Here is a 17,957-nt window from a genome sequence, read left to right as displayed (position 1 = left end):
CTGATAAGGAACTTGTTAGTTTCGGCCACAGCTAGCTGAGAAACGAAAAACTGCTGCATTAGGGTTTTTCTTATTCCTACGGGAGGGGGGAGTGAGCGAGTGCGACTCGCAGACACAGAGGAATACTCAAAATGGAGGCACACAAGCTAAGCTAAGGAAACTAAATATCACCACACGTATAAATGAATAATCACATGAAGAGTAAAAATAACATAAAGGCATAAGTATATACTTCATTAGTTAGACACATGATGCTAACTTGCATATGTAAATGTTAATGGGTGGTGCATCGGAAAATGAAACCTATCAAGACAGTCTCAGTCGGCAGTTCTCAGCCGATCACGAGAGGAGGCTTCATACGGAGGTGGTTCATCACGTCTTCCGGACGTGGGGAACTCCTCGGGTGGACCTGTTTGCCACTCACGAGAATGCTCACTGCCCGTCATTCTGCAGTCTCCAGTATCCGATGCAGGGAGCTTTGGGGAATGCGTTTCAGTTGAGTTGGCACTCAGAACTCCTTTACGCGTTTCCTCCCATACCTTTGATTCCTCGGGTTCTGAGGAAGATTCGCCAAGACCGGACCCGAGTCATATTGATCGCCCCGGAATGACCAAAAGGGTGTGGTATACAGATCTTCTCCACCTCTCCTCGTGCCCTCCACCCCGTCTCCCTCTCAGGGCAGACCTCCTCTCGCAGTCGCAGGGGCAGGTTCTACACCCCCACCTCCAGAGCTTACACCTTCATACCTGGAGATTGAACGGGGCAATCTGAATTATTTTTCTCTCCCGCCTGACGTGGTGGATTTGATTCTTTCAGCCAGGCAACACTCCACCAAGTCTATTTATTCCTATAGGTGGTTCAAATTTGTCTCATGGTGTGGAGAGAAGTCTATTGACCCCTTGAGGGCTCGTTTATCTAACATCCTTCAGTTTGCTCTTTCTTTAGCTCAGCAGGGTTTTGCTGTGGCTACTGTGAAAGGCTATTTATCGGCTTTGTTGCCATTCCTTTGCTTGCCGGATCAGCCATCTTTGTTTAAGTCGCCTATTATATTGATGTTTTATTAAGGGCCTTACCAACAAATTTCCGCCCACTCCTTTTATTGTGCCTCAATGGGACTTAAATCTTGTCTTAACCTATTTGATGGGTTCTCCCTTCGAGCCCTTGCATCAGTGTCCCTTGAGACTGTTGTCTTTTAAGAAAGTATTTTTGGTTGCTATTACCTCAGCAAGGAGGGTAAGTGAGCTTCAAGCTCTGATTTCGAAACCCCCATTCCTGACCATTCATGCTGAAAGAATGGTACTCAGGACCAGGGCTGCTTTTCTGCCTAAGGTGGTAACTCCCTTCCATCTGGGGCAGTCCATTACCCTTCCTTCCTTCTATCCTCCCCCTCACCCTTCCAAGGAGGAGGAGTGGCTTCACTGCTTAGACCCAAAGAGGGCGGTGAGCTTCTACCTTGATAGAACTAAAGACTATTGTGTGGATGACCGGCTCTTCGTGGGCTTTGCTGACTGCAGAAAAGGCAGAGGGGTGCACAAGCCCCCTCTTTCCAGGTGGATTGTCTTGTGCATCAAGATTTGTTACTCTTTGACTGGTAAGGAACCTCCAGAGGGTTTAAGAGCTCATTTTACCAGGGCAAAGTCTTCTACATCTGCCTTATCTAGAGGTGTTCCTGTTAAGGACATTTGTAGAGCGGCAACTTGGGCCTCCCTCCACACTTTCACGAAGCATTACTGCTTAGATTCTGAAGTGAGGAGGGACGGTCACTTTGCGCGCTCTGTCCTACAGGATTTCTTGGTATAGAAGAGTGGACACCCTCCTCCGGGAGTGGGGACTGCTGTGGGATTCTATTTACAAGGTGAGGAATCCACTGGCAGGTGAATCCATTAGAAGAACAAGTTACTTACCTTCGATAACGCTTTTTCTGGTGGATACAGTATCTGCCAGTGGATTCCTCCTGGACCCACCCGCCTCCCCGTTATCCACTATTCTATGCCTGCAAACTGTCAATTTTATGATTATATCTTTTACTGGAAATGTTTAATTGTTCTTGCTTTTTGCATTAATTTCACACTGTGTGTATTGATTTGATTACTGTGTACTGTGTATATTATACCTATTTATGTTGGTCCGTCCGTGTGCCTCGGGGGCACGGAAAAAAGGGAGGAACTGACGCCATCACGCCGACAAGGCGCTCTTATGGCTCCGGTGACATCAGCGAGGTCGCGAGCGAAGCCGTGCCTCTGTGACGTCGTCCTCGTCCTCGTCGGCGTGGAGAACTACAAACGTTTCCGAATGTTGCTGGCGCAGGGTACATTCACACGGTGAGGAATCCACAGGCAGATACTGTTTCCCCAGAAAAAAGCGTTACCAAAGGTAAGTAACTTGTTCTTTACAAGCATAAATCTATGTGGAAATCAGCCTAACAAGTAGGTAAATCTATGGTCAGTACCCTAAAATCTTTCTAACAGTTGAAGGTATTATGCACAAGTTCTCTAGAATGATTGAAAGACCATGGTGATCTGGGATACTCTCTCTCTCTCTCTCTCTCTCTCTGTAACAGAACATGGCCATTTCCAATAAGGAGTCTATTCCAATTCTTTAAATAATCAGTTACCATTGTCCCAATATTTAAGAAGGCCAAACAATGTGGATGGAAATTCTTGATCATTCGGAGATACACATCATAATGTTTTAGCTGTTGTACCAATTCAGGCAGCGACTAACCATTCCCAAATCAATTCCTCCCCACTCCCCCAAAAGGAACAGTCCTCCCCAAACTGCTGCACCATTTTGCCTTTGAACAATAATGCAGTCATACCTACTTCCTGGTGAATGTTAGGGGGGCCTCATTGGTGATAAGTTGCTTGAGGCTGAATGTCACTGATACATTAGCTATGAGCGTGACCTTTTTAAGAAACTGCTCTTTTCAATAAGCTCCATAGAAGTTATAGCCTGGCCTCGCAAGGTCCTCTGTTGGCTCTTTAGAGTGATACAAGTATATCTTCTGTTGTTCAAGCGCCCATCCTATCGGTCAATGACAACTGCATAGCACAAGGTGGAAGGTGTACGACAGCGGGAAGAAGGCTGTGTATCTCGCTGCCGTTAAAGCTTACCACCGTGCTATATGTCGGGCCCGGGCAGCTTTTTACGCTGCGGAGTTCGGCAATAGCCTTAACCCATCAAAAACCATCTTCAAAGTGGTAAAGGACCTTGTGGCAAAGCGAGCCTCGGCCACAACAACGAGCTCCATGGCGCACTGTGAGGCTCTTGCCCGGTTCTTTTTAGAAAAAGTTCAGAACACTTATTCAACTTTTCCGGACACTAGGCCACCGGCAGGTACTCCATGTAACTTCAGCGGAGATTTTCTGCTTCATGTGCTACCCCCGTTGACACCCGAGGGTTTTACCATCTTGGCGCAGCAGGTGAAATCCGGGTCGCCCGCCGATCCGCTTAAGCCTGCCCTTTTTAGAAACCAGCTGTTTGTGGGTCGTACCTCGGTACTCTCCCTGATTAACATCTCGCTGGCCTCGGGTATGGTTCCAACAAGTTGGAAGCGGGCTGTGGTTTCTCCTATTTTAAAGAAACCCTCTCTGGACCCGGAAAAACCGGAAAATTACCGGCCTATTTCCCTGCTCCCCTGGCCGACCAAAGTCGTGGAGGCCCACGTGAACAAGGTTCTTTCCGACCACCTCACTCGTGCCAACATCTTAGACCCCACCCAGAACAGGTTCCGTGCTGGGCACAGCACGGAAACCGCCCTTCTCACCATGGCTGAACATCTTCGCACAGTGATGGATGCAGGACAGATGGCGGCGCTGATATTATTAGATCTAAGCGCTGCCTTCGATACTGTCTCTCATCCCATCCTGTTGCACCGCCTGGAGGAGATTGGAGTGGGGGGGGGGGGTCCGCCCTCCAGTGGTTCCAGTCCTTCCTCGATGGTCGCCTCTTCAGCGTTGCGATACCGCCGTTCCAGTCCAGTTTCCATCCTCTGAAACAGGGAGTGCCGCAGGGATCCTCGCTGAGCCCCACGTTGTTCAATCTTTACGTGAGACCGCTAGCTGAGGTTGTCAGGCTGTGGGGTATGACAATGGTGTCATATGCCGATGACACCCAGCTAGCGGTTACGATCAGCGGGGATGCGGACCAGGATGCTCCCAGGTTTCAGAGTGGACTCAGAGCGGTGGCAAGCTGGATGAAGGCCAACTGCCTCCAGCTCAACGCGAAGAAGACCGAGATTATGATCGTCGGTAGAAGGGCGGATCTCTGGGGGGACAGGTGGTGGCCTTCGGAGCTTGGGCCGGCCCCCCTTCCTGTGACGGAATTAAAAAACTTGGGAGTGTGGATGGATCCCACTCTCAGTTTTGTGGGGCACACGAAGAGAACGGCAGCATGCTGTTTTGGAATTCTCCGGGCTCTCCGACCAGTCCTGAAGTTTTTTGACTCTCATACACGGCAGTTGGTAATACAGGCGACTGTTATATCGTGCCTGGATTATGCCAGCTCTCTTCTGGTCGGTGCTAACTTGGCCGAAGTCACTCGCCTCCAACGAGTGCAGAACGCTGCCGCCAGAGCTATCGTTGGTCTTCCCAGATCTTGCCCTGTTTCCAGTACTCTGAAAGCGTTGCACTGGCTGCCGGTCAGAGCAAGAATCCAGTTCAAAGTACTGTGCTTGGCCTTTAAGATCCTAAATGGTACGGCCCCTCAAACTCTTATGGGTCTCCTGTCCTGGTACGTCCCCACTCGACATCTGAGATCCTTGGGCCAAGCTCTTACCATCATCCCTCGATACAAGCTGTGCTGTATCGGTGGTCGTTCTTTCCGGGTCAAAGCGGCCGAACTCTGGAACTCCCTCCCGGTGGAGATTCGGTTGCTGGAAGACCTTCTTCCCTTTCGCAAGGCGATAAAAACTTTCCTGTTTTAATCTTGATCTCTCCTTTTTAGCTGTTGTGTTTCCTGTGGTTGTTGCGTGTTACCTTGACATGCGCCAGGACGCCCCTTGGCTGGGGCAGCTGTGCGCAGTACAAATTCACGTAACATAACATAACATAACAACCAGAGCCCTTTTCGGTGTCATTTCTTGGGGCTGATCCAGAAACTGTTTTGTTCAAAATGTGGGCCTCCTAGCCATTCGTCATACAGCACCTTGATTTTTTTGTATATTCCCGCCAACACATCATGGAAAATTACAGTCTTAAAGGGAATGAAAAGGTGAGCGTTACTGTTAAATAATTAAACATAGGGTAAGGATAATTAAATAAGTTTAAAAAAGCAGGGTGAATGGTGTGTCGGTCTTTGAGATTACGGGTTGTCCAATGATATAGCAGTGATGATGCACTCGATGCAATAACAAACAACGGATTGTTTGATCATAATGAATTTTAAGTCAAATATTTTGGTTATCAATTAAAATACTGCAGAAGTAAACCGTATTTCTTATTTTTGATAGAGCTTTTCACAGCTTTGCCGAAGGGATGGTGAGATCACCCCGAACTAATTTGTGTGACCCTCTATGAGCACATCAAGTGTCTATAGATATATCTCCAATTTAGCAACGCACATTCATTAAAGTCCTTGTTCTTCTCTAAGGTCTCCTCTGTGGTGGATTCTAAATATTCAGTACACCCTAGCCATTTTCATGTTTTCCCCACAGCAACATCTAATCCTGTACAAACTGTAGCCAACACGAGTTGTATCAGATGTTACGGGCTGTATTTATGTAGGTGAAAGCAATGTTACCTCCCTTGCTCTGCTCTAGTCAGAGCTCTGCCATACACCTATTTATTACCTAGATTTTTCTATTGGGGCTGATAAATGAGACATGAAGAACTCTAAGTCTCACCCCCTTTTTCCTAGATATGTTATTTTTGGCCAGGATGGAATCTTAAAATTAGCCTATTCATCAGATCACCAGGTTCAGATGCTCCCTCTAGTTTTTTAAATGTCTTAGTGAGTGCTCTCTTTTAAATACTCTCTAGTATGTTATTCCAGTGGGGATCACGTCAGTTTGCAACCAGCCATACCAGAACCTAAATAAAGCTGGCGCTGACTGTGACGTGTTTGCTGGAACCTGTTCCCATCACAGCCAGGCTGAATAAGACTTTCTCCTGCAGCTCAACCATCCAATGCTCCTGGCCACACGAGTATGTGTAATGTGGCTTGAGTTATGCTGTGTCTACTCCTCTGACCTTTTCCTGTCCTCTCCATTCATCAGAGGTGTCATCCAATGCTCCTCACTCGTATCCCCCACAAAGAGGTTGAGAGGCTTCTATGAGACGCACAGCTGCTGGATCTCTACACTTGATCTCTGCAGGTGATGCTAGGAGGAACAGCGCAATGTCACAGCAGAGAGACGCCGACCTGCCTCTCCAGTGGGTGTTAATCTGATTCCTTTTCAGTTTTCCCACTGGTAGCAGCCCTCATCTCCATTCTACTTTCCCTCCTATGCTCTCCAGTGAGTAACGGAGTTGAGCCTGCAAAAGTAGTCTAAAAAAAGGGACCATCCGGAGGTACTGTGGGCTCCGCTGTATGGTGTCTTTTTCATGTTGTTTCTATGATGTTACAGCTGCTGTAGATACAACACAGGTTGTCTACCTAAGATTTCCCTGTCGATTTTGTAATTATTGTACTTAGAGAAGCATTAATGATTAAGATGTGGCATCTCTCTCATGCATCCTCGAGTACAGCAGTGCATGTTCAGTATGTAATGCTGTATCTCTAGACATGCTCCAGCCTTCAAAGGTAAATGTTGATCTGTTTCTTTGAATCCACAAGTGTTGCCACAAACAGACAGCCTGTCCTTTTAGGAGCCTCTGTGTTTCCAGTCCTCTGCCTGCTGAATGTCCCCATTGTGTGTTTCTATAACCCCTCATTCATTCATTCGCTTATGGTTCTATCATTCAGAAAAAGTTCCGTCTTGTAAGAATTCATATAACTATTCACAAATAGAGCATTTCCAAAACACTCAGCATCTGCTGTAAACCTAAGAACATGTTCCACCTGGGATATTCACATATCAGTTGTCCAGATATTTATTTACTTTGGAAATGTATTTTATAGATTGTAGAGCACACAATTACCATAATGCGTCCTGGCACTGAAGAGCCTATACACAGGTACAGAGCAATGTTACATGGAAAGCAACAGGTCTTTAAATCTTTCTGGAATGTAAGATTATTTTGATTTTAGGCATAATAAGAGAATAGGAGGAGGCACAGGGAAGAACGCTACATGGTTGGTAAAAACTGGAAACGAATAGGTCGTGATCTTTCTCCTGCAGCATTTAAATATTTGTGATACATGCATAGGCTTTCGATAGCTGTTCTTTTTCCAATAGGCACCCAGTTCAGCTTTTTCAAAAAGGGTCATCCAAGCCTGTTGAAATTTTTGCAGGATTGTTTTGGAGAATTTGCAGTCACTGTGTGGTATATTTCTGATGTCCCAAATACCGATAATTGCACGAATTGAGGTTTGACCCAACAACTGCTTGTATAACCAAAAAATATAATCATTTTGGTAAATGTGATACGGTTTTGTCTTGGAATGTTTAGCAATAAAACATTGAGGTGTGATTTCTGAGATAAGATTCAGAAAAAAGCGATTTATCATAGATGCCAAGATTTCGGACTAAATCTTTTGGGCATAGATAAGTTCTCAGCTGTTGTAGCCACAATTTGTCATTCGTTTTGCAGAATTGGGACCAACAATGATGATCTCTACTTTTTAGATTTCAGTTTAAGAAGATTATTGACTATCCAGGTCGCTACACCAATCATAGAGTTTTGGAAATTCCTCACAAGAATAATACAATCTGAATATCATTGGTGTAACTTCTAAAGAGTAGCCCGAAAGAGTGAATCAATTTTGTCAAACATGCAACATAGATATTAAAGAGAAAGAGGCCTAAATGAGGAATTCTGTATTGTGCTGAATACACAAACTGTTCAAATTTAACATTTTCTCTGGGTTAAAAAAGAAGTAAGCCAGGTTTAGGCGTTGCCTCCAATACTAATCTCCACCAATATGCTCCGCAGTATTGAAGGCAGAAAAAAGTCCAAAAGCGTCAGAAATGCTGAATTGTCACTGTCAAGAAGCATTTGAATCTTGTTTTAGATTGAGGCTAATTGCTTCTATGCTATGAGCTGCTCCTAACCAGTTGGAGCTAAGTTGGGAACATTGGTAGATCTTATGAGGGCAGATATTTGTGAAGTGACCTCTTTTTTAAAAATGTTTGCAATGAGAGGTAAAAAGAAATAGATCTCTAGTTTTTAATAATGTGAGGATCAGTCGTTGGCTTATGTAGAAGCGGGGTGAACATGGAACGCTTCCATCATCTTAGTACAAACGCTTCTCAAAAGGATTGATTGCCCATGTATGTTATTTTGGATGCAATAGTAGAAACTGTTTTATGAAAACAGCTTGCAGGCCAAGGCTCTAGAAATTATGCTTATTTAACTGAAAGAATCCATGTGTAGGTGTATTGAGATACTGAACTCCTGTAACATCTGTTCAGTAAATCATTTTATAGCAAAAGAATCAACTATCACTACTTGGCCTAAAGTCTATGTCAATAATCATCTTGTACTGTGTACCACAGGTCCTAGGCCTTTCAAGGGGCATTTTCACTCTTTACATAGGGACTGCTTTCGAATATGGCAAGTTACTTTGTAACAACATGATAGATATACTGCCCACCTTGTATGTGCCATAGGATATATTGAACTTGTAATGAGGAGGGTGTGATATCCATCACATTTGTGCAGAGTAACCTGTTCACTAAACTCTAAATCAACCTTTACTCTTTATATTTTTTAAAGCTATGGAATAAAGATCTCTCATTATTATCACTTGCTTCATAATGAAGAATTTTCATAAGGGCAATGGATTATAATTAGGCTTCTCTACAGGTTGGTATATGAATTCTCAACACGAACAAACCTGGCCCTTTAGTGTGTACTGGACTGAAAAGAAAGCCAACGGCTTCCAGAAGCATTACACTCTTCAGTTCCCCAAAGTGGTTTCCTCATTCTTTTTATAGTGCCCCCTTGTTCCTGGCACATGAGATTCCCTCAAATTATATGGAAGGAAAAAGGCTGCATCATATTATGCACTAAGGGAATTCTCCCCAATTCTAGAGCTAAAATATGGATCAGTGCCACAAGAACCAAGATTCCAGGCCCTCACTTTCCTTTATCATTTAATGGTAGTGAGGTGCATTCACCTATTTGTTTTAATTGTGCAAACCAAGACAAAAAATAAACTGTAATGGTTTCTTGAATAGAATGCCAGTGCTTAAAAATTAGTGTCCTTTTGACCTGCGTTTATCTGATAACACAATACAATAGTGGTTGACACTTCATGATTTAGCGGAATCAAACCTTCTCAGATATTTACTGTTTAATCTAAATTCAATATAGGAAAGAACCAGACAACCCCAATTATCTTATAGACAGAACTACTTTTGTGCATATGCTAGACATCTGGGGCCATATTGCTCACAGGGTGCATGTTCCCTGTTTGCGCCATAGCACACCTTTCAAAAGGTGCTCCGTGCACAAGCAGAGAAAGTGCACCATATTATGGTGAATACACTGCCCTCAGGGCAGCCTTGAATTTGAGCTGCCGCTGGAGCAGCACATTCAAGTAAAATATGGAGCAGCTGTTGACAAGCCACTCCATATTTCTCTGTGCAGGTGGCAACCTGCCTGTACTTTCAAGAGGTGTGAGAGATTCCTTAACAGGTGGGTTTAGTGAGTGACTGCACCTGCCTGCAAGGAGATCTCTAGGGGTCCCACCCCTTTCCTCCCTCCTGAGGGCTGCTCTCACGGAGTTCACTCACATTGCACCTCCTGATGGTTTTTTTGCATTGGTGTCTGTGTCCATAATACCGCGCGGGCCCAGAGGCAAAAATATTTCCTCATTTGCATGCGGCCACGTCCCCATCCAAATAAGGGAATGCCAACTCACGATAACTCTGGTGCTACATGTGCACTAGCGTTATCAGTATTACAGAAGGGGCCGCACAAGCATTTGTGGTCCCATCTGTAATACCAAAGTGCCCTAGGGGCACATAAAGCAGGTGAACTCACCCACTGTACCCCAAGGGATCATTGTGTAATACGCCTGATGGTCATTTCCCTGTTGTGAGTAACCTGGAAGTCCCAGCAGAACATGGCATTCCAAAATATAAATGCAGTAGAGCGATAGCCAGCTCTAGGGCCATACTTCCATCATAGGGATAGTTGGGGCAAATGAGGGGGGATGTACACTTAATAAGACAAACTAAGCACATGTACATGATATGCTTTGGTTTTCTTAACCCTGCAGGAGAACAAGCTGAAATTTTCTGCATACTTAGAAAAGATCTATAAAGTGAAGATCAACCCTTCATCTATGTTTGACCTTCATGTCAAGAGAATCCACGAGTACAAGAGGCAGATACTCAACTGTTTACATGTCATTTCTCTCTACAATCGTGAGTACTCCATTGTACTAGTTTCTGCGTTTTACTAATAAAAGTGAATGATTTAACAACAATAACACTCGATTTTTTTACTATTATCCTCTTTTAAGTCAAAAGATTTAGACAAAATCATAAATTCTGGTTTAAATATACACTAGTCATATATTAAATATTTTTGGTTTGCTTACAAGTAATGCAAGCCAACATCTTACACAAGATGTTAACTATTTGATGAACAAAAAATATGCAGTTAGGGTTAGGTCTAACTTTCTATTGAAAAGAAGATTTTTTGTTGCTAATACCGTCAGTGTCGTTTGACAAATCTGCACGAAACATTATTAAAAAACTGCTCATCTAATTTGGGTTCTGCTAGGCATGTTTTGTGTATATTATCCAAGGTGTGGTGGAAGCTGCAAAAATAATGAATGGTCTAAAAAGTGACTTTCAAAATGATCTGGCCGCATTTTCGCCCGGGCCCTCCCTGAGGGAGATAATTTATTTATTTATTTTATGCGATTTTATATAGCGCGAACATTACCCGAAGGTGTCAGAGCGCTTTACATAAGAACCAGTTGCTATACATAAGACTTAGGATTACATGAGTTACATAAAAGATACAAACAGAAAAAAATTGCAAATGTACAAGTTGTAAAGTCACACAAGGAAGAGATACAAACAGAGAAAATTGCAAATGTACAAGTTGTAAAGTCACTCAAGGAAGAGATACAAATGGATAAACTCTAAGAATCACATAGGAATGGTAGTGAGTACAAAAGTCGACTACATTTACTAGTGGTTAGAGTTATCGCTATATATATATATATACAAATAGATCTTCTCAGGATTTTTGATGAGGGAAGCAGCATGCTGGATACAGGTTGTGCTGGACCGAACCTAGTAGGCGGTGTCCGCAAAAGTTAACAAGGGGGCGGCCGATGCTCTCCCCCTCTGATCCTTGCTGTTTTAGATAACCGCACCAATTGCTTCTGGGAGGGGGGGGGCTTCAAGTGCGCAGATCCAGCGCGGGCATGCAACCGCCATTTTGAAACCAGGCATGTTTCAGAGATAATGTAGCAACTTGGCACATGTAGGGGTGCGATGCCCCTCCCCCCAGGGGCAGAGGTCGTCATGGGGGCACGCCAGCCTACCTCTACACCGTGCAAAGAGTGCTCCGGTGTTGGGATGCAACTCTTCTCTCTCCCAGATTCAGCCGCTCACTCTGACGGGTGCCATTTTGAAACCAGGCATCCCCGAAGGACTAGTGTTACTGGGATTCAGTTTGGGGGCACAGCACAGAGCCTCTCGCCCGCTAACCCCAGGTGAGAGGTGGCGGGTCGCTCCTCACTGCTGCACCATAGGCCAGCGGGGGCCTGGATTCTTGGCTCCATCATCTTCGCGTCGGCGGGAGAAGGGGGCAGTCCCCGGTCCGGTCCCGCGCATCCCAGCGGGCATTACAGCGTGCTCGCAGGTGCCGACAGTAGGTCCGCTGACTCACTGCTCCTCAAATGTGAGTCCGCCGCCCCGTAGGTTGTGCCGCAGGAGCCTCGCCAAAAATCACAGGCTCCGCCGATGGGGAGCAGGCTCCGGCGGTGGACGGCCTTCATCTTGTCTCTGAGGCTGGTGTCAGATGGAGGTGGTGTTCCTGAGAGCCCGTACCCAAACAGGGCTCAGCCTCCAACTCCAGATTATCTCCATATATACGCACTGGGGCACCGGTTTTCGGCGACCTGCGGCGCGATTTGGTGGGTGAGTTTTGTGCCTGTGTGCGGAGCACTGAGGCTCATGCAGCCACCCATGTGACACCTTCAGGTAATGTTCGCGCTATAGAAAATCGCATTAAATAAAATAAAATAAATACTCTGCTCTGCTCCAGTGTCTGCCGGCAGATGCTGGGAGGAAGAGCCCGGCCGGGGTGGGTGTGGGCAGAGCTGCATTCTCCGTGCCCCCTGCGCCTCAGAGGCATGCTGGAGGCTAAATTGGACACTGTTGCGATGGATGTCAACCTGCTGCATGCTGATGTTCACAGTATAGCTGAGAAAGTCACTACTGCTGAATCTAAAATAAATGGGCTACTCTCCAGAACAAAGAGGCTATAAAAACGGGTTGATATGCTTACCAAACAGACGCTGCCATCACAGCCCGTCTGGAGGACCACGAGGGTCATGCCAGACATAATAACATTCACATGGTGGGGGTGACTGAGGGGGCGGAGGGGCAAAGTGTTGATCTCTTCCTGGAGGATCTCATCCTTAAGACACTCTGTCCTATGAGAATATCCATCTATTTCTCTATAGAGAGGGTGCACAGGGAGCTACCCCCTACCACGCCCGGATGCCACCCAAGTACGATCATAGCTAGGGTATTCAACTATAGAGACCAAGATGCAATCCTGCAGGCAGCTCGTACCCACAAGGATCTCTATTTCGAGAACTCGATCATCCGTTTCTTTCCTGATTTCACCCTTCAGGTGCTACTTATGCGACATAATTTTAAATCAGTCTAGAGGGCACTTCAGGACCAGAACATCAAGTACATGATGCTATACCCAGCCAAGCTCCGCTTTGTGACGGATTGGAAGACGCTACACTTTGTTTCTCAGGATGAGGCATGGAACTGGTTGGAGGGGTGTGACTTGGAAGAGAGGTCATGATCGTTGGACCAGGCCCGCAGATGGAGGGAAAGAGATAAGCAGCCATGACCGCTCTGCTAGCCCAAAATTCTGAGGCCCTTTACGGAGGAGAGGACATTTCTTTCTCCCGCTTTATGGACCTAGTAATGTTATATCGATCTGTGGTATGGGCTAGGTCATGGATCCTGCCTATTCGGGACGATATTGATGCATACAAACCTTGTGGGGGGCGGTGTACTCATAAAGAACTGCCTCATGCAAACCTTGGGGAATACAATACTTATCATTATCTCAGACCAGATCACTTTGGTGATGCAATGTACCCTTACTGTTACATACAACTTTTGGGGTGACAGGCACGTTGGGTAGTGGGTAGTTTTGAACTCGTTATTCGGGGACCAAGGTGTGGGAAGTTACTGGGGTTGATTTGTTTAGTGTTGTAATTAACATTATTTGCTCATCTATGCAGCTTCTTGTTAGTCAAGATAATGCAGGCAAGAAGGTTACAGTACTGGCCTGGTTCGCACAATGTCAACGGTCTGGGGAACAAAATAAAACACACATTAGTGCTTCAATATGTGCAGAGACACTCTCCTGATCTCATACTTCTACAAGAAATGCACCTCCGGGGTAATCACTACATGGCTTTAGATCGATTTGGTTTCAAGTTGGTGGCCCATTCAGGTTACTCCACAGGCTCAAGGGGCATGGGCATAGTAATCAAGAAAACATTACCTTTCACCCCACTTAAAACGTGGCAGGACACCCAGGGCTGCTATGTGGCCATCTCTGTAACCTAGGAGGGACTTACCCTAAAACTCTGTTCCCTCTATGTACCGCAGAGACTACCCCTTAACCCTTCCTAAAGTCGGTTTTCTCTACTTAAGTAAATGTCTGGAGGCACTCTTATACTTGGGGGAGATTTCAATGCTGCCATGGATCCTGGGGTAGATAGAATGAGTACTGCACCCACCAGAGCAGATGCAGGATTATTGCTAGCCTTTGTTTCTGCAATGGGTTTGGTAGATCTGTGGAGGGCACATAACCCACAATTACAACAATATATGTACTTCTCTTCTGCGCATAGCTCACTCTCTCGACTTGATCATCTCCTCACTTATCACACCCGGATTGGGGCTTTCAGGTTAACGACACACTACGCATTAAAGAAAAGTTCATCACAGCCACTGAATTATACTTTCAAGAGAACTTGGGGTCAGTAACATTCACCAGTGTTTTATGGTGAGCATTCAAAACTGTTATCTGGGAACAGGCCCAGGCTCTTTAGGAGGGAAAAAGAAAGATCTAAAAAAAAATGGGTGGATATAAAGAGGGACATAAAGGACGTCAAGGCTAGAGTGGCAATGGAGGGGGTGGCAACATATGTCATCAGCTGGATCTTCGTCAACAAGACTTGCTGATCTTGGTTGATAACATGGTGCTCTCTCATGCACTGGCAATACAACGCCGGTTGTATGACGTGGGCAACAAGGCCAACAAACTGCTTGCTTGGCTAGAGAAGAGGGACCGGTACCGCTCGTGGGTGCTAGGAGTCCTAGATGGAGAGGAAGTTTTACAGACTAGGGGTGAGGTGATAGCTTATTACGAGGAATTATACACCACCTCAAGTACCAGGCAAGGTTCTGACTTGGAAGAACTACTTCACAATAATCCCCTCTAGACACTAGCGGACTATGTAGTGTAGGCCCTTGAGAAGGACCTGACTGGAGATGAACTGGCACTTGCCTTCGGGGACCTCCAGTATGGTAAGGTGGTGGGGCCAAATAGTGTGCCCATTGGATTGTTCAAGGGATTGGTGGACAAGATAGCTAAGCCAATGCTAGAAATGTTTCAGACAGCGCTGACCCCGGGCTGCCTTCCAGAAGGGCATCGTATGGCCACGATCGACATCATACACAAAAAAGGAAACCCCTGACCAACTGCAACTCTTACAGTCCCAAATCCTCACTGAACGTAGAGGCCAAGGTATTGGCTAAGACCCTTGCAATGCTTTTAAGTACAGTCATAACTTCCATAGTACATCTAGATCAATCTAGCTTCAAGCCACACTGGAGTACTCGTCTCAACTTGAGAAGACTCTATGATGGGCTCCACATAATGGGCCAGCCGGGCCCAGACACTGCGTTTTGATGGCTCTTAACACCAAAATGGCATTTATCAGCATTTAAAGGCCTTATCTTTTCACCACATTGACAAGGCTGGGCTTTGGACCAAACTTTTGTGGGTGGGTGAGACTTTTGTACCAGGTCCCTATGGCCAGGGTGCAGGTCAACAGGACAAAATTTCACTCCTTTGAGTTTCGGAAGGGAACCCAACAGGGGTTCCTTCTCTTGCCCATGATATTTGCCTAGGCCCTTGAGCCGATCGCAGATTGGACAGGACCCACTGGTGTGGGGAATCAGAGCCGGCAGTGGCTGGGAAGAACATATCTCCCTGTACGCTGACGCCATAGCACTCTGTTACAAGACCCTATTTCTCAGTAGCTAGGCTATTGAACATCTTTGATCTCTTTGGCAGTTACTCTGGCTACCTTATCAACCAAATCTACCATCTTTCCCTTGTCAGGGCCGTCACCACGGCTCCCTGCAGAGTGCACGGCACCAGTTGTAACTGAGAGCTTCCAGTGCCTAGGGATCTATGTCACCCGAGACCCGTACATATTTATTCTAAGGAATTTGTTCCCCAACTGGAGAGACTCCATAATGATATGGCACATTGGCATACACTGCCATTTGTCCCTAATGGGCAGGGCTGCTCTCTACAAAATGCTGGCCCTCCCACGCTTTGTATATGTGCTTCAAAATACACCCTATCCGATTCCAGTAAAGTTCTTCAGTAAAACAAGCGTTGTCTGCTCCAATGAAACAGCGATGCCTCACGTGTCGCGTTAGGCAAATTGCAGAGTGGAATAGACGATGGGGGGCTCACAATCCCAGATGTCAGGAAGTAGTGCTGGGCCTCACAGCTGTTGGTGGTCAAATAGTGGATCTTCTCCGATAGACAGGAACCATCTTCTTGGGTTGACAGAGATGCAATAGGGGGGGGGGGGCAGGCATGAAGCTATCCTCTACCGTAAAAGAATGGAGAGAAAGTTACCATCACATACAGGGACAGTGGTCCAGATTTCGAGAGAGGCCTTGAGCAGTCTGGGTGAGAAGGACAGGCTCATACTCTGACTCTTTTGTGGCATAGTGATCTGCTTCGCGAGGTGGGCACCCTACTAGGCTTTTCTCGGTCAGCACTATGAGGCATTGAACCTTTGGGGGATGTGTGGAGAGATCAGTCTCTGATAAAGTTTGATGTCCTTCGTCAGGAGTACGAGAAGGCAGAACCTAAGAATTATCGGTATCTCCAGCTGGGACATGTACTGCAGGTTCACTTCCTTGAGGGTGAAGATTTACCTGATGCTACCATCTTTCCCTTGTCAGGGCCGTCACCACGGCTCCCTGCAGAGTGCACGGCACCAGTTGTAACTGAGAGCTTCCAGTGCCTAGGGATCTATGTCACCCGAGACCCGTACATATTTATTCTAAGGAATTTGTTCCCCAACTGGAGAGACTCCATAATGATATGGCACATTGGCATACACTGCCATTTGTCCCTAATGGGCAGGGCTGCTCTCTACAAAATGCTGGCCCTCCCACGCTTTGTATATGTGCTTCAAAATACACCCTATCCGATTCCAGTAAAGTTCTTCAGTAAAACAAGCGTTGTCTGCTCCAATGAATTGGAGGATGTGTGGAGAGATCAGTCTCTGATAAAGTTTGATGTCCTTCGTCAGGAGTACGAGAAGGCAGAACCTAAGAATTATCGGTATCTCCAGCTGGGACATGTACTGCAGGTTCACTTCCTTGAGGGTGAAGATTTACCTGATGCTTCGCCATAAGAGGACTGTTTGTTAACTGAACCTATACCCAAAAAAGGAATTTCTACTTTCTACTCGAAGATAATTAATAATTCCCCGGACCTGTTGGGTGCCCTGAGACACGCCTGTACTGATGATCTGTGTAGCAGTGAAGATGATGACTGGATTGAGGCTCTTCAGGGTCCACGTGAAATAGCTGTTCAAGCCAGATTCAGGTTGCTTCCACTCAAGATCCCAGACATACTATTCACGGACCCTTTTACATAAAATTGGAAGGTTCAACACACCTTTTGCATTATGGGCTGCGACCAGGAGGGTACCTTCTTTCATATCTTGTGAGACTGCCTAGTAATTCTGGGATTCTGGCATTGGATAGTTGGGGTGATGTCCCGGGTCACGTCCATACTGGTACCCCTAATGCTAACTGGGTATTACTCATGGTGGAAGGTGAGGAAGACTGGCCTAGATATTGGAAAATATGGCTGGCGATGAAAGCCGGAGTTTAAAAACGCAATATTGCAAGGAAGTGGTGCATGAACGCTCCCCAGAGTGTCACAGATTTGGAATCTGACCTTGATTGGTGTCAGAGGGTGAAGGAGGTGATATAGCAGAGTCGTGGCTTCCCCAGGAAATGGGAAAAAGGATTGGGGGGACTTGAGAGAATTCAGGGGTGTTGGGGTGCAGTAGGGGGACCTGTTAGGAGGATGGATATGGGAAGGTGTAAATTTGATTTTGTCATGTACACTACTACAATTATTTCATGCATTTTTCTAGACCGTGATAGTGTCAATGATGTTTTGATTCCAGTGATAATTGTTCAAACAATGTATTTCTTAGCGACATTTCACATTTTGTACACAGCTGCGCTTCTACTTGCAATGCACTGTATGATGAGTATTATCTTATTAAACAGACTTATCATGTTTTATAAACTATGCTTGCAGTAAATTTGCCAGCTTCAATAATATCAGTGACACAAC

General features: G+C 45.8%; 1 protein-coding gene across 1 annotated transcript in view; it reads left to right on the top strand.

Annotated features, from left to right (window-relative positions):
* PYGB (glycogen phosphorylase B) overlaps window positions 1-17,957 on the top strand; it is a 684,627-nt gene that overhangs the window by 475,808 nt on the left and 190,862 nt on the right. The window contains exon 14 of the mRNA XM_086927201.1: window positions 10,327-10,474. Within this exon, the coding sequence (XP_086783327.1) occupies window positions 10,327-10,474 (148 nt within the window). The remainder of the gene's footprint in view (window positions 1-10,326; window positions 10,475-17,957) is intronic.

Source organism: Lissotriton vulgaris, chromosome 6 (assembly GCF_964263255.1).
Source record: "Lissotriton vulgaris chromosome 6, aLisVul1.2, whole genome shotgun sequence".
Taxonomy (NCBI): domain Eukaryota; kingdom Metazoa; phylum Chordata; class Amphibia; order Caudata; family Salamandridae; genus Lissotriton; species Lissotriton vulgaris.
The sequence above is the reverse complement of the archived record's forward strand: the minus strand, read 5'-3'. Positions and strand labels throughout refer to the sequence as shown.